Raw genomic sequence first — 23,560 nt, 5'->3', positions numbered from 1 at the left:
GCGTCCCCAATAAAAAGAAAAGCTCCTCAATTCCTAATCATTTCAATAGGCTCTAATGTAATATTTCCTACATTGGAAATCACTGCACTTTATTTAAGGAAATTGGTCTGGCCAAGTAAGCTGTGTGTAGTGCAGGCTGCACAGACGCCAGTTCAAAGGATCAGATGTCAAAGTGCTCCTTCTAATGTCCCTTAATCATCACTCCGATTAGTGCCTGAATAGGACTGTGATTAAAACGCTGCTGTCATTGTCTACCTATTCAGGCTTCTAGCATTCTACGTGGGTCCCACCGATTAGCGTTTGAATAGATGAGCGATTAGAAAGACAGCTGCCATTGTATGCCCATTCTGGAAAACAGCAAAACTCGCATATTTATTTGCTATGAGCACCAAATAAGTGTTTTGCAAAGGTAAAATATACCATTAGGCTCTAAAGACAATTTAGCTGATTTCTTTTGTTCAGAGCACTCTATTTTCCCATATGCAAAGATATTTCTTATTTGCAAATACAGTAATATGCTTCATTAATATCGTCTAAAATATACATATTCTGTTTTGCAGCCATATCTTAACACACATCTGCTTTATTATATAGCACTTATTGACCTACAATACATCATGCAATTCCAGTTTAATATTTATGATTATGCAAAGAATTTCTGTGTAAACAAATCAAAGCAATTTGGTTCCAGATCTTCTGGATCCCATCTCTGTATTTTTAGAACATTATGTCGCCTGTATGAACAACTTCTTCTAAGAGAAAGCTTTGTGTCAGATGCTGAGAGTCTGAAAAGGGCTCACATTTCACACACGCTGGGTAGCCCATCAGGAGCTCCCAGACAGGCAGAGCTGAGTGCAGCCAGTGTGGGATCCCCGTTTCCCACATCACGGGATGCAGAGGTCTAGTCTACAGCGACAGCTGAGCCAGAGTACCACGTGGAGGTTTTTGTTTTGTTTTAGAAGAAATATAGAAAAAAAATTCACAAGAAAACAATGTATTGCAACGTCATGCATGTAAGGTGAAACTCAAAAGAAATCTGTGTGTGTGTTGTGTGTGTGTGTGTGTGTGTGTGTGTGTGTTGATATGTGCAGGACCAATTTGCTGCCAAGAAATTTCTGGACAGTGGAAGTATTGATACAAAAATAATTCTCACCTCAAAGGGGATAAAAGATAGTTTATTTGGGAGCCAAATATGAGTGACATGGTCCAGAAATATAGATCCAGGTTGTATCAAATTCCATGTTCCAACATGGGAACAGTTTGATGAAGTGTTTGTAGTAACAGAAAAAAAGAAAATGAAAGTTTATGACACTTTTCAATACTTTGTTGGAAACATCAGGTACACAAGGTAAAGAATAGGAACTTCTGCTAGATGCTGTCTGAGGGCATTCTTAGCTTTTTGGTTGGTGGAAGCTAGGTGTGTTGTTAACACATTCCAAAAGGTCTCAACTGACAAGAATGCTGTCAGACACAGAAGTCTACAAGAAATGGCTATTGAGAGGACTGAAAATAACCCAAGATAAGTTGTAACTGGGCTCCAGACCTGCAGCATTCCAAATTGTTCACAATCACCAAAATGCTATCAGTTAATCAGTCTTGCAGAAGGTTCAGTGTAAGGTGCAGTTTGCTTAGGGTGGCTTTCCTTCACAGAAGAAATAGTCTGTTTTTCAATCACAGTTCCTCGCATTGGCCTTACTCCCATGTCCTTCCCTTTATTTTGCTTTTCCATGTCACCTGTCATGAAGGACCACCCTGTGGCTCCACCTTTACAGCAACAGAAATCTACCTACAGTAACAAACCCAAATGTTAATTCTCATCACCAGTACTCACAGAGGGTTACATGTAGGGCAGGTTACATGTACGCACAGAGTCCCTCATTTGACCTGGTGCATAGACGTTGTTCATATCTTCATTTATGGACAAAGAAAGGAAGTAGGAAGAAATTTGTTATAGTGAAAAGCACATAGCTAGTCAATGACAAAAGCATTAAGTGAACCCGTGGTTGGCTCTAGATGACAAACTCTTAACCGACCTGTCTGCAGTGGAATACTGATCCTCTGACTGCTTCTCTAAAATTCCAACCACAAAGATGGCAGTTCATTATGAAGTGATTTTTTTTTCTTCTTTTGCAAATAAAGCTTATTGAAATGTACCTCTGGAGAGTTTTCTTCGGCTTCATGTAAACCGGGACTAGGTATCTAGGCTCTATTCTGATTAACAATAAAGAAAGAGGAAAAAAAATTGCTGAACCATTATAGAAATTTCAAACCAGAGCAGAACACAATAAAAGTAGCAGGGCTGATGGCAGACAATTACAAACGAGTTTAATTTGTGTGCCACTTGGATGCAGAGAAATTGTGATTGGCCTGCAATAAATAATTGAACATTGCCTTTTTTGTAACAGCCTCGGGATATCAAGAGTTAACACTTTTCTCCTTTTTAGGCAGCTACTGTTTTATTACACATGTCTGCTTGGAGAATAAATCTCTAGTCACACCACTCTTTCTGGAGAGAAGCACCAAGGAAAGCTACTTTCAGAGTGAAAACATAGTATTTGACCAACACTAAACTACAACATATATCAAACAAGGAGTCCGCCTCCTTAATGAGCTAGCATGCACTTCTCTAAACGAAATAAGCAGATTTTTGACCTTGTCAATAAGTGTAATTAGCTGCGATCATCATTACCACTACTGACTGCTGCCCTCCCTCAACTCTACACACTACTCTTTGCAGAACTCAAGCTGCTTCTTGACCTTTGGCTCAGCCAGCTCCCTCGGAGGTCTTCCCCATACACATTTTCCACTCTGGCAGGATCCCATTTTGTAGCCTTCCTCCTTTCAACTTCCATCTTTAATTTCAGCTTAAGAACTGCTTTCTGAGGGAGGCCAATCTTGAATCCTGAAGTCAAGCTATGTATTTCCACTACAGCTGCCATGGTAGACGGACTGGCAACACTTAACTGTGAATACAAGTTTAACGCATGGATGGATGTGTGTATACCGTCAGGGCTACCAGGGCTTATGCTCCCATCTCCATCATTATCCACAGTGGCTGGTGCCTATGAGATCTTCAGTTTGGTAATTAATAAATCTGTACAAGTGAGATACAAGTTGATGTTTAGACTGTGCCCAGCATTTAAATGGATAAATTGATTTGGAGAGACATATTAAAAGTGTAGAACAATAAGTAAATTCTTAGCTGGGTAGTAAGGGCACATGCACTTAATCCCAGCACCTGGGAGACAGAGGCAGACACATCTCTGAGTTCCAGTCCAGCCTGGTCTACAGAGTGAGTTCTAGGACAGCCGAGGCTACACAGAGAAATCTTGTCTCAAAAAACAAAAAACAAATACCCCCCCACCCCAAAGTATGCTCTTTAGGAAGGTTCACTGCTGTGGAAGTCACTTCTCCCCAACAGTTGAGCTAATGCACCAACATGTTCAGGAGATGTTCCTCAGCCTCAATGTCCACACTTCGCTTGCAGGCAATGGAGAACAAACCATACCTGCAGTCTTTAATCTGAGTTCTCAAAGGAGTCTAGGTGAATTCTTATAGATGAGAACTATGAAACGTGTCATCAAAAGGAAACCAATGTAAGTCTTGATGTATAGAGAGAAGACCCATGGAGCCAGCAATTCTGGCTTTGTCATTTAGATCAGTGGTTCTCAACCTTCCTAATTCTGTGACCCTTAATATAGTCCCTCATGTTGTGGTGACCCCCACATTAAATTATTTTCATTGCTACTTTATCATTGTAATTTTGCTACAGTTATGACCTGTAATATAAATGTCTGATATGCTGATGATTTTAGGCAAGCCCTGGGAAAGGGTGGTTCAGCCCCAAAGGGATTGGGATCCACAGGTTGAGAACTGCTGGCTTATGTGCTATATGTCACTTAGCAATCCTTTCGTCTACAGCATCAATGTTTCTCTAAGGAGATGTCCACATTCATGACAATCAGTTGTACACATATATGAGAATTATTACTGTTTTGTTTTATATATATATACATATATATGTATATATATATGTGTGTGTGTGTATATGTTCTGGTGGATGAGAATTATTACTGTTTTGATATATATATATAGTTATAAAGTAATAATTCTCATCAATTAGAATGTAAGTGCCATAAGAATACATTTGTAATATTAGTACCAACAACAGGTTCTGGCATATACCAAGAAAATAGTAAATATTCTAGTTAGTAACCATTTACTAAGCACTTAGCCACACACCCAGCACTAATCCAGGTGCTGAGGATTCAGCTATGAAAAAGCAGGTCCTTATAGATCTGACACTCTAATTAGGAGACAATACATTAATTAGGAGACATAGTGTGTTAGCTGCCAATTGCTATGTAAAGAAAAATGAAGAAGGGAAGGATAGATGCAGAATAAATTCATGGGGCAGCAGTGGGTCCACAGCTGTTGGTCAATGGATCTAGTTTAGTTATCATTGTAAATAATTTAATCAGGATTTATCACCATTGACTCCCACCCCACGTTCTTCTTTTCTTCTTCTCAATCACCATTATCCCTGAAACTATTACAGGATACGGCATGTATCACACAGCCGAATCCTGTTTTCTGCACGGTCCCTAAGTCTTGGAGCTGAGAAGACATAAATGAAATATACTTGCTTTGGGGGACAGACATGGAAGTAATATATAAGAAACTGAATAATGAGACAACATCCAAATCAGATACTTTAAAAATGCTTTGTGCATGATAAATATGTTATAAATTCATAAGGAAGGAAAATACTAAGTATTTACATATCATGAACATTTCAATAACATTTGCTCATATTTATTACTAGACCCAGGTTCATAGAACCTATTCAATATAACAGAAAGAAGAAGAGGAGGACCTGCTCTGAGGGGCTAGAGAGATAACTCATCAGTTAAGAATATTTATTGTTCTTGCAGAAGATCAAATCTCAGCACCAGATAAGGCAGATCACATGCCTTCTGCCCTCCTTGGGTATCTGTATTCATACATGAACATACCCACACACAGGCCATACACATACACATAATTAACTAATAAAATAATGTTTCAAGAATAGAAAAAAAAGTTACCCAGGGCATGCACATCTCAGCACTTAGAAGGCAGAGGCAGGTAGATCTCTGTGAGTTCAAGGCCAGCCTGGTCTACATATTTAGTTCCAGGCTGTCCTGGGCTTTAGCAGTAAAACTTCTCAGAACAAAACAAAGTAAAACAAAATCCCTACACTATGCTCTCAAAAACTTCTTTCCTTCAAAAAAAGAAAGAAAGAAAAGAAAAGAATGGCAAAACTCAGAAATCGCATTTCTGCCATAGATGGAAACATGGAAATCAAAGTTTCAGGGAAAGAGAAGTGAACCTGAGTGATTCATAGTAGCTAGAAGAGGAAATGTGAGCCAAGGAAAAAGTAAATTTCTCTCAACTTTTAACCTTCCAACACAGATTACATTAATATTTTAATGGCAGAGAGACAGGAGAGGAACAAAAGACAAGTAAATGCTGGAGGAAAAGGGTTACAGGAAGCTCTGGAGGCTCTTCACAGATGCCTGGCCAACATCTGGTGTGTGGCAGTCAGAATCCAGAGCCTCTATGATTTAGGAACTAGCTGAAGCCCTGAGAAAGAGGCCTGAGACACGAAGTATCCTGAGCTCCAGTGCCCAGCATAACATCACAATGATTGCCACACTCTCAAGGCCTTCGAAATAGTGAAAAGGTCAATGACAGAGGGAAGTCTGATGACTCGGGGAGAGGAGGGTGAGGAAGATTCAAAAATTATTGTAGGTGGAACATGATGGAAGAGATGGCTCAGCTGGTAAGAGTACTTACTCCTCAAATCTTTAAGGGCTCTCTATCATCTTTCTTTTTAGACAGTGTCTCTCAATGGTCTGGAACTTGCCAATCAAGCTGGGCTGGCTGGCCATTGAATCCCAGAGATTGCCTATCTCTTACTCCCCAGCTCTGGGACCACAAGCATGCTCCATCATGCCAGTCTTTTATAAGTGGGCTCTGGGGATGGAACTCAGGTACTTATGCTGGCGGAGCAAGTATTTTACCAACCGAACTATCCCCCTACCCATCATGTCATGCTTTCTAATTTCTAAATATCTTCACAGTTAAACTCTTCTACAAACTCCCTTACCCTGCTCTTCATTATTTATCATCCAACTTTCTGGAACAGTCCCAAATATCTTGCCTCCTATATTTCTCATTAAAACCACCTCCTACACTAAATCCCAGAATCATTCAGCTGAAGGCAAATTTACTTGATAATTAAAATCTATATATTGTTCTTCCTTTGAAATAGTGCTATATTTATTGATGTCTGTCTCCTTCACCAGAACATGAGAGATTCTTGGTAAGGTCTATGATGCATTCACATTTATTCCAATTGATGAATGACAGAATGCCTAGCCTATTCTAGTGAGTAATAAATGGAAAAAGAAACCACACACACAAGAAAAAAAATCTATGTCAAAAACTAAAAAGTCCTTATTCAGTTTCGTTGTCTATAAGGAAAGGTTGGTGGCTGATTTTTATCTTTTCATGTTGTAAAGTGCTCTGCTTAAAGAGTTCTCATGCCCAATTACATGGGTTCAATGTCTAGCTCTACATTAGCCAGGCTTCTTGGACCTCCCTGTGCATGGTCCTTCATCTAGGACTGGAGATAAACTAAAATGGGTACCACAAAGTGATCCTGAAGGTGAAAAAACAAGAATTTAGACATAGGAACTGAAACAAAAAACTTTAAATAGGTGTTAGATTTTTATTATCATTTTAAAATATGAGTACCGACTATGTGTCACAAATTTAGAATAAATTTGCTAAGATTCTGCAAACAAATGACTCACTGAATTTAACCATACTTGCTTTTATTTTTCACCTGAAATAAATTTTCTGATTCACAAAATTTTCTGGTCTTCAAAAATTGCTCATGGAAAATGACTGCAAGATATTTATGTAATTAGGACGACAGTTCAACATTTTCAAAATGTCAAAAATAAACAGCGGTTATGGAACACCTGCTTAAAAGATATTGGGAATAACTGCTTTGTGCTTCATCACCCAGTCCAAACACATTCGCCAGCTAAAATTCCCTGTGTAATTCAGAATTTCCAATTAGTCATAGAATGCTAGCAAGCTGCCAAATAATGAAATTCTTGGGCAAAAAAAATTCAAAATTGTCATCCTTGGGACAAAACAATGCTTGTACTCTTAGAAGCCAATCATCTATTTACTAAGACAAAATTAGAGTCTACTTTAAAAAAATAGAATACAACTTTTGTAGAGTTTATTTATCTCCAAGCAGCATTCGATGTGGCACCTGAAAGCATGGATGATTCAAGCATCAGTTAAATGAGTAGAAAGATGGAGGGGAGTTAGATAGGGAATGAGAACTGCACAATGCCGCCTCAAAACTTTATCTGGGATCCTAAAGAAAACCATGCACGACCCGGATATGTACTGTGATAAGGCAATGGCTTTCGAAAATGAGGCTTGACCATAGTCAACCCAAAGCTGAAGTTTTAATTGTCTGTCTTCTGAGGTAACGTCAGAACCATCACAACCCACACTGTCTTGAACTTTTACAGTATGTCTATTTTCATAAACACATTCGGCTCTTCTAAGGATGTGAAGTGAAATACTAGTAAGGACATAAGTAATTTGATTGAGTGATCCTCATTCTTCAGAAATCAAATGCAATAACAAGATGTAAACAAAGAACTGCCATTCACTGCAATGCAAGAAAATATGCAAACCTAATGTCCAGTATATAAAGAATTGTGAAAATAAGCTGGGCGGTGGTGGCGCACGCCTTTAATCCCAGCACTTGGGAGGCAGAGGCAGGCAGATCTTTGTGAGTTCGAGGCCAGCCTGTTCTATAAAGCGAGATCCAGGAAAGGCATCAAAACTACACAGAGAAACCCTGTCTCGAAAAACCAAAAAAAAAAAAAAAAAAAAAAAAAAAAGAATTGTGAAAGTAAGAGTCCTGTTCATTTGTTCATTCATACATTCATTCAATGGCTATGCAGTAAGTACAAGTTATATGCCAGGTGCCACTTGAGAAGCTGGGTCACAGGTAAGAAGAAATGTATGACAAGTGAAATATAAGAATCACTGTTCTACTGAATTACATACTCACAGGCAAAAGGAAGACAATGAACAAACTGTGAGTATGTAAGTGTACCAGTAGCAAATACTGTAAAACAAAACAAACAAACAAACACAAAGCAAGCCAAGTAATAAAGCCCAAGAAAAGCCAGGCAGAAAGAAAAGAGCAGGGAGAATTTGACATGGGGTTCCCAAAAGTAGCTTTGCTGAGATGATAGGTCAGCAGGGAATATTCTGAAATTTGCATGTGAGAAGAAAAACCCCTGGCAAATTCTCAGCACAGAACTTTTAAAGAAGACCACAGCTGTGCTAATTGTTAATAGATTCCACGTGGAAAGGGGTAAGTGTTGAGACTAGTCTCAAGGCCACTCCAGAGCCCTAAAGGAGAGGTAATAAGTTCACCATATACTCTTAGTATTTTATTCTAAAGGAAAAGATGAAGGCAGAAATTCTGGGGAACAATTTGGGGAGCAAGATAGTAATTTGATAATTTGACTATCAGCATGTTACGTTTGAGGTACCTGTTAGATCTGTAAGAAGAGCTATTAAGTGGATATTTGGTTATCATGGCAGAGTTGGAAAGACTGACTAGAGATCTAAATATAGGAATTACCTGACTGAAGATGCTACTAAAACAGTTAGGGAATGATTCAATTAATAACACAGTTTTGAAAAAATACAAGAGAACGGGAGAGGGGTAGAAGAAGGGAAGAGAAATACACACTCACCACAGAGAACAGGGGCAAGAGGGTGGAGGGAGGAAGAGATTGAAGGATGGAGGGAGGGAAGGAGAGACTATGAGGGAATCTGTCTTACAATAAAGAGAAATTGAAGGGCTTTAGCAGATACTGTGGGTGGTGAGGCCCTGAAATAGAAATTTCAGCATTGAAACATAATTTTCCTAGAAGCAAAATTGGACTTGGGATTGGACATATGTACATATTCACTTATTAAATTAATGCTCTACAAGAAAATGACAGAGGTAGGGAAGGATGAAGGAAGACAAGGAAGAGACAAGATGCAACCAAGATGTTGCCTAGTCTCAGCCAGATCCAGAGGCTATACAATATCCTTCCTGGAGGCAAGCAGTAGATCAACTTAAGAATACATCTCTGCTGGGTGTGGTAGTGCACAAATTAATAAGAGCACTTTGAAGGTTGAAGCAGGATCTCTTTAAGTTCAAGGTCAGCCTAGTCTATATATCAAGTTCCAGGACCTCTACTTGGCCTTCAACACCACTCGAGTAGAAACTTTGGAGCATCTCATTTTCTTAAGACAGGGTGGGAGCTGATGTTATTCACTTGCCCTATTAGTGTGTCTTGTAAAGGGACTGCTCTTTTACTCTGTCTTCTTGTGTTTGGCTAGAGTAAGTATTGCCTGTCTGAGTGCTGTCTGTCTTACTGGTTCCTTGAGCTAGAGACAATGGTGAGTATTGCTGCTGTTGCTCTGTGTACAGAAAGATACAAAGTAAAATTCAAATCATATCCTTGATAAGAATTTCATTCAATTCTTTATACACAGAGGATACTTATAAAGAGGAAAGGATGCTTATTCAATTGGTGAAATGAGAATTAAATTGAACCTTAGCTCTCGATCTCCCCACAGGAATGAACTTCACTGTTCTCTCCCCATCTCTGAGTATCTCTGGAGTTTACAGAGTCATCTGAATCTTCAGTAGATCTTGTACAACAGGATTACTATTTTTACATAGACTATAAGCTTTTAATTTATTGTCCCATTTATATTTACTCACTATAAAAAATCCAAAGTACACAAAAAGGTCAATAACATAAAGATAGCCACCATTAATTATTATATGGACATTTTTATTCTTTGTAGATGTGTACAAAGGCATAGTTGTATATAAGTACAAACAATTGCAATTAGATATAGAGAGAGTTTATGTGCTTTGCTTGTAATGTAGATTGTGACTGTTTAACCCAGTGAATTAACTATTTAAAAATAATTTTTAATGGTCATACAATTTAACACTGAATATATTTGCTTTAATTTAGTTAACCATGACCCAGTAGTTGTAATTCAGAGGATTTTCGTCTATATTTTATTCTCTACTGAATAAATAATGCCTAGAATAATCCTCTTTCTACATAATTAATGTTTACCTAATTCTTAATTCTTTCCATAGAACATATTACTATAAGATGAATTACTGTGTGTGCTTGATAATTTAAAGTTATTTGTATAGGTTAAATTGTGTCTCCGTAAAATTTATATGTTGAAATACTAACCCTTGGTACTTCAAAATGTAGTTACTAAGAGACAGTAGTTAAAGAAATAAACAGATTGAAACAAGTCAGTAGAACAGTAAGAATCCATGAAAATAGAAAGCATTGAAAACAGGAAGTAGACACTATTGATAAGACAAGTAGAAAGGTTTCAGCAGGATTCAGCTCTACCAACACCTTCACACAGTCAGTCTCCAATATGGTGAAAACTGAATGACTCAAGCCACCCTACAGTGACTTTGTAATAGAAACCCTATCACATAACACAAATATTAATGAATATTCTCAAATATATTGTGAGGTTGCTTTTCTACAAATTCAAAACAATAAATACTTGGCTGAGAAAACAGCTCAATACTACCTTTGGCAATTATATATTTTGGAAGACACGAAATAATAAACTCTATGTATAAGATCACTTTAGGAATAAAAATGATCATTTTCCTAAGATAGTAATGATAATAACAATTGTAATAGAGAAAAACTTCTATTTCTAAATAGAACCTGGACCAAAGATCATTTATGATCATTTGTGAATGAAAGGCCTCAGGGAAGGCATCCGAGTCTCTGGATTATAGCTCTCACACCTTTGAAATGAGAGAGTTATCCTTGATAGCCTTTAACAGGTAAGTTTGAAAATTATCCCTTTCTGCTAACATTGCTCTTCAATTGTTGCCATCATTATACAAGATCACAATATGTCATTACACGATTTAGTGTGTGCTACACTGGTGTCCTTCCAAAGACCTGTACTGGAAATGTCCTGGTAGAGAGCAGAACTCCCAAGAGTGGACCAAAGAAAACAGGGTGCCAAATCCAGGGCTGCTGCTGATTGGGAGACCTTTTCATGCCATAGTCTGCCTGTCTCTTTGTTGTTTTCATAGCCTTTTGCAGGGTGACCCATGATAAAAAGATGTAACAGTTACAGAGCATATCCACAAGTGCCTATCCTCAAGTCCTATCCTCCCAATGGATAGAGAACTAAAAAGAATGAAAATAAAGCCATATATCTCAAACAACAATATATATAAGCCATCCAGGGAACAAACACCAAACAATCTCCTGCTATGGTCTCATTAATTATTTTGGAAAAAAATGGGGGGGGGGATTCCAGTAAAAAAGGAATTCCTTTCCAATTTAAAAATATTTGTAACCTATAAAACAGCATTTTCAGTGTTGCCTTTGAGGTCATATCTAACATCTGTTCATGACCTCACAGATAAGAAAGATTCTAAACTGGGTGCTGTGCCTTAAGCTGCAACCTCAGGACCCAGTAGGTGGCAATAGAAGGAGTCAGGTGGGTATGAGGACAGTCTGGGTTACACATTGAGTCCTAGACTCAACAAGCAGTTAAAAACAAATAAAAACTAAAAATCAGTCATAAGAAATCTCAGCGAAGCAGTTCTGCTTCTGCACCTCACCTGGGAATGGCAGTGTTTATACTGCACTTACTAGTTGGATGTCCCCCAAGAACATACTTCCAAATAGTAGGTGGCAGTGTGTCCCACCTTCCTCCATGACACTGGACTTTGTGATATAGGAAATCTTTCATCATGCTACCATTGCACAAAACTATTTTAAGCTAGAATTAAAAGAATTTAGAAAAGGAAATATTGGTTTGAGACTATGTTAAAATACAAAATGTCTAAAGTATTTCAAAAGCACAGCAGTACTTTGGACATACTTAATTACATTTCTAAGGATACAAAAGACATTGTCTTCAGTGTGCAAGATTATTTTCAGCAGTAAATCATGTGTCAGTGATACTCACAAAGCAGTTCTTATCAGAATTTCTTTTCCAATGTTTCTTGTCTAGTTTCTTGGCCACAGTGGAACGCAGCGTTGCATAAGCTTGTATTCGAGGATTTAAAGCCAGGATATTCTGAATACAAGAAAAACAATATACAAACATAAGTAACCATGTTGGCATTAAAACAAATCAAAATTTCATTTGTATTACCCCATTTCCCTAAGGAGAGACTTAGGTACAAGTGAAAACTCTCATGATACATAAGATAGAGGGGGGAAAAGGTAGATGCAATCTGAACAAAATAGAAAATGGTCCAAAGTTCATACAATGATATTAAAAAAGACTAAGAAAGAAATCTTAAACTTAAACCAGGATCTATATAGGAATATCACAATACACAAATGCATATGTAAAAGCTAAGAAGAACCAAGGACGTAAAGAACAAAACCAAGCAAATAAGAAAATAAAACATCATTGCTATAAATCAATCATATCTGGGTAAAATGTGAACATGGTAACTGCTAATATCCTTTTTTGGTTTTTTGAGACAGGGTTTCTCTGTGTAGCTTTGTGCCTTTCCTGGAACTCACTTGGTAGCCCAGGCTGGCCTCGAACTCACAGAGATCCACCTGCCTCTGCCTCCCGAGTGCTGGGATTAAAGGCGTGCGCCACCACCGCCCGGCTCCTAATATCCTTTCTAATAATTTTCAAAAAGAATTGTGCCCAATGGATATATCTACAAAGCAACTCCTATACCTATGGCTCAAGAAACATTGTTGACATGGGTGGGGAGACTGAAAAAAGCTAGAGGATCAGAAGTTTGTTGTGAGAGTGTGTCTACTAAGAATGACAGAAGCTACAACGTAAAGCTTCACCAACCTGACTGCCTAAACATGAGCTGAACAAGTACAACAGACATGCCAAAGTGAAGAAGAAAAATCATGAGGCTCCAACCTTACAGGTAAAAAAGGATGCTGATAGTGGGAAAAGTAGTCTTCCCCAGGGAAGAACACACCAATTGGTTATCCAGTACCAAACGGTTGGATCTTAAAAGATACATGCAGATAGCATTATACAGGTTGAGCAGGTTATGTTTAAGAATATGTGTACATGCATATAAATACATGCATGTAAACATTTAAAAAATGAAAAAGGGAACCATAAATTTGAAAGAGAGTTAGTAAGGACATATGAGAGGTCTTTGGAAGGAAAAGGGGGGAAGGAAGAAATTATGTAATCATAATCTCAAAAATAAAAGAAACCATAATAATAATCATAAACCAATGTGACCAACATCAAGAAATAAAGCCTTATTCTCACCAGAGAGGAAAATCTGCCAAGAAAAATGTTTCATTTGAACCTAGTTAACATTTTTGCTAATGCCTTTGAACAATTTTGACATGGGAAAAAGCGATAGTAGTAACAGTAGAAAAATTTATTTTTTAAAAAAAGGGCTGTGAATATGGCCAATGAATAAAGGGCTTGCTGTGCAGGCATGAGAATCCACGTTCAGCTTGCCAGGACCAGGATACAAAGCCAGGCACAGGTGGCTGCCAGTAACTCCAGCCCTCCAGAAACAGAGACTGGGATCTCCAGGGCAAGCTGGCTAGCAAGAATGCTTAGAATTGGTGAGATCCAGATTCAGCAAGACATATTGCTTGTAAGACACCTAGCATCAGCTTTGAATTATCACAAATGCACACGCACACATGTACACACAGATGTGCATGCCAGATACATGAACACACACATGCACATGAACACACACATGCACATACGTATCTACAGAACACACATACATAAAAATCACTCATGAAAAAGGATAGAAAAGACACAGAGGTTTTAAATACCTAATGAAATGGGTTGTAATGTATTTTAAATTGGTAAGAAACATAAAATCAAGATGGTTGAAATTAGAGATTTTAATTCAGATACAAATAAAACATTCTGAACTAGAAATCACAGTAGCCACCTTTACTGCAGTCACCTACAAGAGCTGGTGTCTCAAAGCTCTTCTCTAAAAAAGTTTCACTGATTAGATCTGCCTTTCTGCTTCAGAGCCCTCAAATATCTCTAACAGGGATAGGCTATCCTGAGCAGTCACCACCCATCGTGACAGCTTTCCTCCCTCATAAACTGAGAGCACTAGGAGGTAGAATTGGAGAATTTTTTCAACAATTTTAATTTATTCTTCTCTCATATATCGTATCTCAACCACAGTTTCTCCTCCCTCCACTCCTCCCAGTTCCACTCCCCCACACTCACCATCACCCCTAGATCTTCTCCTCCTCATTTCCCTTCAGAAAAAGAACAATCCTCCCATGGATATCAACCAAACATAGCACAACCAGTTACAATATGATAGGGTGCAAACTCTCATATCAAGGCTGGATGCATAAACTCAGTAGGAGGAAAAGGGTCCCAAGTGCAGGCAAAAGAGCCAGAGGCATGGCCTACTCACACTGTTATGAGTCCCACAAGAACACCAAGCTAACAACCATAGAATATATGCAAAGAGCCTGGTGTAGATCCATGTAGGCTCCATGATTGTCCTTTTAGTCTCTGTGGGTCCCTATGTTCCCTGCTTAGTTGCTGCTTGGGCCGTATTCTCATGGTGTCCATAATGCCTCTGGCTACAAGATGGAGAGATTTTGCTTTTAGTCTTTGAGTGTCTGATATGCAACGCCAAGAAGGTAGCACATGCTTATGTCTGCAAAATGACTGATTCAAAACTGCTAATTTGTGTGTGCGTGCATGTGTGTGCATGTGTGTGTGAGTGTGCGTGTGTGTGTGTGTGTGTGTGTGTGTGTGTGTGTATGTGTGTGTGTCCTGTTCATATAACTTTTAGTGAACTACTTATCCTTTTTACATAGACTGAAAGAACACCATAAGAGCTGGATATGGTTCTGACAGGGGTTCTAAGAATCGAGTTCCTGTTGTACCTGATAACTCCAGGAACTTCCTCCAGCCTAGATTTTATAATTCTTTCAAAATTAACCCCCCAACCTCATCTTTTCCACATATTGAAATGAATCCTTATTGGAATTCCATAAAACTCTCCATAACACCAAGACAAATGAGTAGACAAATTCTTGTACTACTAAATATGTAGTAACAATGCCCTTCCTATCACACACTGTTCAGTTCCTTATGTTCATCTAAATTAGTTATTTTCTAGGTGATAGTTTAGCAAATTTGTAAGAATATTTATCACATGACGATACAAAAGACTTTAAATCGTAGAAAGTATAAACATTGCCTAAGATGAATTTTGTACTTAGTATATAAGGATGAAATCAGAAAAATGACACATTGCATACTGCATTTGATTTAAAATGGTAATAATGGCACCCACCATAACATCTTGGGGTGTTAGATGTTTTTACATGTGGTGTATGATTAAAAAAAAAAATCTCCCATTATGTCCATATTTTGGATGAACAAATAAAATGAAGCTGAGATACCACATTTACAATACACAGGAGACAGATATGATTCCGTCCTCTTGTAGGATTGTAATTTAAATTTATCCACAGATACTGTCTTTCTATGTCTAATGTAGAAACTGGATATAACCACATGTATAACAAAAATGAAGTGGCATTTGAATAACTCAATAAAGTACTAATGTTGAGCAGGCACTCTGACAACTTGAGTTCAATCCCAAGGACTCAGTGGTAAAGGAAGAAACCACCTCTTTCTGTACTCTGGTTCTATACATGCACCCTGGCACAGAGGTACACACACACACACACACACACACACACACACACACACACACACACACAAAGTAGATGTGAATTTTAAAAAATAATAAATATCAACTCCCCCAAAGTTAAAAAAAAAAAGGAGCAATCAATGTGGGCCCTCACCTATACTATAAAAGATAAACATGAGTGAGATCACATCCAGAATGGTACCCTCAGGACCCATGTAGATCAACTCCAATAAAACAGCTGATGAGAACAGCCCTTAACGTCTCTGGAAATTGTCTTAAATGCAAACAAACAACAACAACAACAAAACATGGGCACATCAATTGAAGACCCTTTCCTGCAACTCAGAAATTACACCAAGAGTCTACAGAGTCTTAAATACCAGCCACCACTGTCTCCCCCTCTCAGCTCCATGTCACAGTAATCCACCCCAGGAGAGTGGTAACCACCAAGGTAAAACTCCTTCTGTCCCAACATCCAGGTGAAAGCTGTGTCATCCTTAGTGCCTCTCAGGGAAGAACGTTCTGTCAGCATTTCTCAGAGCCCCACTGTAGTGGGTAGCCATTTCAACCTTGATCTGGAAGTTCTAACTCCCACTGAGGCTTAGGTAACTGTCGCCTTCAAGGTGGGGCCAAGAGAGGATCTTGAAGACCTGAGATCCGGATGCACCATCTTTCTTGATTCCTGGACCCTGGATGCTAGAGGTAGACCAAGCAGAGTTCTCCAGGGAACACTGCTGGACTACGCTGTGTCTTTCTCAGACCCTGCAACCTACCTATCCCTTCATTTGTAAGTTACGCCTCTAAATAAATCTCCCTTTTAACTACATGGAGTGGCCTTAATAATTTCATCAATATCCCACCTCCAATCACATAGACAGTGAACTCAAGAAAACATAGCTTAGTGGCCTAGAGTTCCCTGAACCCATGTCAACTCTCAGTGGTTGATTGTAGGCTTCACCTTGGGGGCACCATGCTAACAACAACCAATGGTAACATCATGGAACTTTATTATCATGGTGTGGTGAAGACTACACAGGAGAGCAACCCACTAAAAAACCAGACATGGCTGCTCAGCCCCAGCGTGTCAGGGTGTCACTTTGGAGAAATAGTGACCCTCACTCCCCCACGTCCTGGAGCTGTGACACAGAGATGTCCCTAAAGGAAGAGACTGTTCTCCACATGAACTCAACTTACTTGAACCCTTATATGGGTTCTTCAATCCTAAGATTCTTCTTCTGAGAAATTAAGACTTTTATGGCAAATAATTTACAAGAAGCTGATATCTTTCCTGAAAAATAAAGTAAAATAAAAGTAACACGCAGAGAATTCAGCAGGGAGGAAAAGCCAGTCAGACAAGCTCCTAAGAAAATCCTTCAAAGGCCTGCCTCAAAGCCACCCTTAAAAAAAAAAAAATGAGTCCAAATTCAACTGATGCATGTAACAGGGCAATTTATACTTGAGGGAATTATACAAAGTAGAAACTAAGTGTGTTAGCAATAAGAGCAAAGAATCAGAAGGATCTGAAAAGGGGTATGCACAAGAGCTCTGCCGGAACCACTGCACAAACCCCAGGTCACACAGAAGACCATGGGTAAATCCAGTGCATCGCAAAACAAAGCAAAGCAAAACACATGAGTAAGGTAAAGGGATTTGTATGGAATGGGTGGGGCCAGCATCAACAGAAACAGAAAGGCGATAAAAGAGGAGGCCTAGGAGACTAATCAAATGCAATATGCACATCTATGGAACTTCAAAGAAGAAATTTAGTGAAAGTTATCTAAAAATCAAACATATCCTAAAATGCTGTTATCACAAAACACCCCCGCCTGTATCCAGTGCTGTACCATATAAAGCTGTCAGAGGTTTAGACTGTAGGAGAAATAGACTTCCCTAAGTCATCTACCCAGTCCCTAAATAAAAACACAAGTCCCCTGTCCTGAGAGTACAAGATTAGTGTGGCAAATTGCTATATCAAAAATTCTAAGTTTTCAAAATAAATGTATATTTATGTCAAATGCTATGGTTAGGACATGGTTGAGGATGTTTCCAAAGATTTGTATGTTAGAACCTTAGTTTCCAGTGTGGTGACATTAAAGGGGTGGTTGGGCATTTAGGAAGTTGTGTCTAGTTGGGGGATTCAAGACTACCCTGTCCCGAAAGTTCTGGGCCCCTGCCTTACCATGTGTTTTCTCCCTTTTCACATACTTCCACCATGATGCCACCTGTCAAGATGTTACAGTGAGGAGAGAAGCCCTGGGTTAGAATCCCTTGTACCACTAAAACAAATGGCAACACCATAATAGCAGCAGCAAAAAAGAAAGCACAAGAGCCAATAATAAAGTATAGATACTCATGGAGTTCTAGAAGCCACCATGAAGTGTATACTGTCAGACTGAATAAAAAAACGAGACCCAACCATGCTGTTTTGTCATTAGGTGACATATTGTAGACTCAATGATACAAATAACATGAAAGATTGACAGATTTTTTTTTAAACAACCATGTGAATTATGACCTTATGAAAGTGGGAGTGGCCATACTAATTTCATAACAGACTTGAAGCAATAGAGCATTGCTAGATGTAAAGAGTGACATTTTATAACAGAAAAGTCCTACCCATTGGGAAGCTTTAACAATTCAATGCCTACAAGCACCAAAAAAAAAGAAAGAAAGAAAGAAAGAAAGAAAGAAAGAAAGAAAGAAAGAAAGAAAGAAAGAAAGAAGGAAAGAAAGAAAAGGCAAAATACACAAAACAACACTGACAAAGTAGAAGGGAGAACAGATATCTAGACAATAACAGGAGGAAATACTAATGATCCATATTAAATAATAGCCAGAAAAACTAGGCTGAAACAAAAAAGAAAACAGAAGATTTGGACACATCTTTTTTTCCCAATTACCCATTAAGACTGTAGAAAATGAGCAACCCAAGAGACCAGAACACAATTCTTCTTGGGTGTGTGTGTGAAGCTTTCCAAGAATGAGTTATACTAGATTTTATTCTTTGTTTATTTTATAATTTAATTTAATTTTACATATCAGCCACAGATTCCCCTGTCCTCCCTCCTCCCCCGCTCCCCCAGCCCACACCCTATTCCTATCTCCTCCCTGGGGATTCAGCTCAGCCTGGTAGATTCAGTCGAGGCAGGTCCAGTCCCCTCCTCCCTTCACCCAGGTTGAGCAAAGTGACCCTGCATAGGTCCCAGGTTCCAAACAGCCAGCTCATGCACTAAGGACAGGTCCGGGTCCCACTGCCTGGGGGCCTCCCAAACAGTTCAAGCTAATCAACTGTCTCACTTATCCAGAGGGCCTGATCCAGATGAGGAGTTACACTAGATTTTAAAACAAGCCTCTGTCTGCAGAGATGGCTCAGTGGACAAAGCCTTTGACATGCAAGCATAAGGACCTGAGTTCAGATCTCCAGAACCCACATAAAGCCATGCACTATAGCATGTGTCTGTAAGACCAGTTTTCCCACAGCAAGATGAGATGTAGAGAAAGGAAAATTGCGAGAAGCCGAAGGTCAACTAGCCTAGGGTACACAGCAGTGAACAAAGGGAGACCTTGTCACAGAAGAGGTAGAAGGCAAGAACTGATGCTTGAGGTTGTCCTCTGATTCCCACATGTATTGTAAACAAAGGTGCCTGCACTCACAAATATGAACACATACATAAATGCACAGGTACACACATCACTTACACACTCACATACACACACACACACACACACACACACACACACACACATACACACACACCACATCACGCACGCACGCACGCACGCACATACACATCCTAGATAAACATGAAGGAATGAAGAGGAGTTCCCCAAACATCATGGAATAGACAGTGACAACAGGAAGATGCTCACATGAATAATGTGGGTAGACACTATAAATGCAATAAGTTGAGAAACAGAAAGTTTCACATAGTGTATGCTTGCATTCTCATGAAATGTCTGGGATAGGCAAATCTGCAGGGAGAAGCAGCAGATTAGGGGTTGCCTAGGATGGAGGGATAGGGAAGTGAAAGACTACCACTGAAGCCTGTGTGGTATCTTTGTGGAGAGATAAAGCCTGCCTGTGTGCGGGTAGCATAACTCTATGAATACAGTGAAAAAGAGGAATGTACTCCCTCATATGGAGAGTGGCATGATATGGGAACTCTATCTTGATAAAGTTGTTATTAAAAGTTAATGAATGCTGCATTCAACAAGTTTAACTTTATACTGTCTTCATTTTAATTAACAATTTTGGGACTTGCTTTACTTGCATAAATGTGATAAAATTATTTTTAGTCATTCTTGCAAATGACAGACATGATGTATCTTCACTCTATCAGGTTAGTTTTCTGTGTTTTCCAAATGGGACATCCACACTAAAGCTAAAATGAATATTCCTTGGCATGAAAAATTCCAAAGCAGATGTCATCTTAAGAAAATTCAAGAATCTCATTTTATAAGAAAAATTAAAAATAATTTCTTACTATAAATACAATAATTTGGTTTACCTTTTCAGACTTGAATCACTAGAGTATCAGATGGTAATAGAAGTCAATAAATAAAAGGACAAATTTAAAGGTATCCTGGCCAACATTTAAAGCAAACAAACTGGGAATAATGCAAAAACCATGGCTGTATTTATTTTACCTTTTACATCCACAATCCATATTGTGATAAATGATTACATTTATCTATGCCGGCATAGTAATGTAACTTTTGGAAATAAACATTCTGAATGTAATTTATTGGCTGCTTATCATGGTTACTTTCCTTTCACATAACACAAACATAAAGTATAACATAGCATGAAATATTGGGTTAACCTTTTATGAGAAGGCATTGAGTTGAATTCAATGGATCTCGGGTAAAAATAAATTGGATTGTGGAGAATGGTTACCAAGGATTTGACTTAATAATTTCCCAGATGAAAAGTGATATAAAATAAGAATACAGGATGTGAATGGTTGAGAGCTGCTCAAAACAATTTTCCAAAGCAAGACTTTTTAAAACCCAAAGTCAATATCATCAATAAGTAAGCAGCTGGCAGAATAATAAGGAGAGTTCTAAATTACATTCTTCCTAAGAAATGACCAAAGCCAGGTCCCTACCAGGTCACAGGGTCCCCTCTCTAGATAAATTGAGCACTTTAAGAAGCCCATTAACTATTTCAGATATCAAGTTACTGGTAAGAGAGGGGGATTTCTCTCTCTTCAAAGAATCTAGATTTAGGTTTTCCAGTCAGTTTCAGAAGCATTGTGTGAATGTAATGGTAAGTGTAGAGGCAGAAAAAAATAATAATTTGAGAAAATTTCATGGCATGAATTTTGCTTGGTTTCAGAAATGATTTAATATGATTCAAACCTACTCTACACAAAACGTGATGAGGTCTGTTTTGTCATCAGTTTCTGCAAACACTATACCTAGATGTATCTGGAGTCCTGAAGCATGCACACTGCAAGTTTGTCCCTAAAGAGTTCTACGACTCATTCTAGAGAGTGTGAAGAGTGGCCGTACTAACTACAATCATATACCCATTCTTCCTGAATGAAAACAGCAATCCCTGGTCAGGAAACGTTACACCTTGAATATCATTTAGGAGCTCAAATTCCAGCTGCAGGAAGCCATTTGGCCAAGCATTTGTCTTTCTAAAAATGTGCCAATATTTACATGACCATATTTATTAATTAAATACAACATACCATTAAGTAATTCACCCTTTATATGTGAATCATAAACAAGTATTTTCTACTCAACACTAGCTATTTATTGTAATTCTGAATTATAAAAATGATACATCTGTACTCACATTTGGAGTGTACATGCTCAAGCTGATGAATTAAATTTGATCTTACTCAAATTATGCTTAAATTTTATCATTGATGTCATGCTCTCTGATTTCTATAGGTCATTTCCTTGTATGAGGCTAAAAGGAAACAAATGATTAAAAGTATGCTGCTTTTACTTCTTTCTAACCTGTCATACATACTTAATCTTGTTATAACAATGTATTTTCATTTACGTGCACCTGAGTAAACACTCTCAACTAACACTATTTTCACCTGAAAAAAAAAAAATTCTCTTAACAGGAAAGGAGACAAGCCATCCATTAGCGCATTTTTTGCCTAGCAAATTCTAGTGAACATAAAACTGAACTTTTTAGTACTTACTTGCTGGGCTTCAGAGTCAACCAATTACCCCACCGTTTCTTATGTCTGTCATTACTCATAATGTCGGGGGAGTTTAAAAAATTTTTTCTCTGGCATTTACAAATTGTTTGGGGACTGTAGATGAGCCAAGAGATAGTGTGGCCAGTCTCCTGCTGTATGGGGAAAAGAAGGCAGAATGAGCTTCATTTGGTCCCCCAGCTCCACAAAAACAGATACATGCAAGCTTGGACTCTGAAAGCCTTGGAAGACACTGGTGGTTTAGTCCTAGCCCAGGACTCTCATGTGTTCAGAGTCATCTTCTGAATGAACTCCTAGGCAACACCTTAAGTTGGGCCACTTTTCAAGGTGATGATAGTGACAGAAAATTGTCCTTTTTTCTTGACTTTTACCTACTAGCTCCAATATTGCCTCTATGCACAGTGACTAACTCACTATTATTAATAAACAACAGATAAAGAAATATTATGTAAAGATTCTAAATATTACAACCTTGTGTTAAGCATTTAATAAACAATTTGTCTAGTATTTTATGTTACACTTGGTCTTAGATCTTAACTCTTCTATTTTTCCTGGATATTTAAACCATTAGTGTCTCCTTTCACTGTTAAACAGTTGTCAGTAATAGTACTGAACTGATAGTGTTGCTTTGATTATTATGACAATAAATGAAAATTGCCTGTTGGGTAGTAAGTACTTATACCACATTGTATTTTAGTTGTATAAGTAGGTTTTAGTTATTACTCAGCTAATATGTATTTGTGCCCATGAACATCAATTCTGAATATTTACATGGGGATTGGTTTTAAAAGCATAGGAATATGCAAAAAGACAAGGGCAACAGACAAAAAGGAAAATATAAATAAGAGAGAATGAAAAGAAGAGATGTATCTCAGATGAAATCAAATCAGTCATGGGTTCCTGAATTTATTATAGCTCCCTGACCTGCAATTGCAAAGGAAGATTGCCTGAAAACATCAATGTGTTCTTCATAAATTAGTATGGCACTATCAAAGTGTCATGAAATTCAAATACACATGTTAACATCCATTACAGGTATAGAACAATGTAGATAATGTTTTGTAATACGTAGAACTGTACATAACTCATGAACTTTGGGCTAGACATGTCAGGGTGAGTTTACATTACATTTCTGTTCTAGGAAAGACAAGCCAGATGAAAAAGAAAAAAAACTCATCAACTGGAAATGAATGAACTCTTTCAGGATGCTAGTCACATCACCTAGGAAATTAAATTCATTTATATTGAGCAAATAGTTAACCTAAGTAAAATAGTTCATACATCTTAAAACATCCCATCTATCATGTTACTATGCAACTAAGCAATCTGGGTTCTAAGGCTTGAGTCTCTAGTCTGTCTTTGTCAGATTTTTTACATGGTTCTTTGACTTACAATGTAACTACTATTCAATAGACTAACTTTAAGAAAGTTCGTTTTCTTTTTAGAAGATTAAAAGTTCACACAAAGGGATACACACACACACAAATGCATACACACATACATATTGCATATATATATATATATATATATATATATATAT

General features: G+C 38.1%; 1 protein-coding gene across 1 annotated transcript in view; it reads right to left on the bottom strand.

The window, feature by feature from the left end:
- Dpyd (dihydropyrimidine dehydrogenase) overlaps positions 1 to 23,560 on the bottom strand; it is an 847,112-nt gene that overhangs the window by 793,543 nt on the left and 30,009 nt on the right. The window contains exon 2 of the mRNA XM_028880091.2: positions 12,139 to 12,249. Coding sequence (XP_028735924.1) covers positions 12,139 to 12,249 — 111 coding nt within the window. The remainder of the gene's footprint in view (positions 1 to 12,138; positions 12,250 to 23,560) is intronic.

The sequence above is a fragment of the Peromyscus leucopus genome, chromosome 6, assembly GCF_004664715.2.
Source record: "Peromyscus leucopus breed LL Stock chromosome 6, UCI_PerLeu_2.1, whole genome shotgun sequence".
Lineage (NCBI taxonomy): Eukaryota > Metazoa > Chordata > Mammalia > Rodentia > Cricetidae > Peromyscus > Peromyscus leucopus.
Note: the sequence above shows the minus strand (reverse complement) of the source record. Positions and strands in the feature narration are given on the sequence as shown.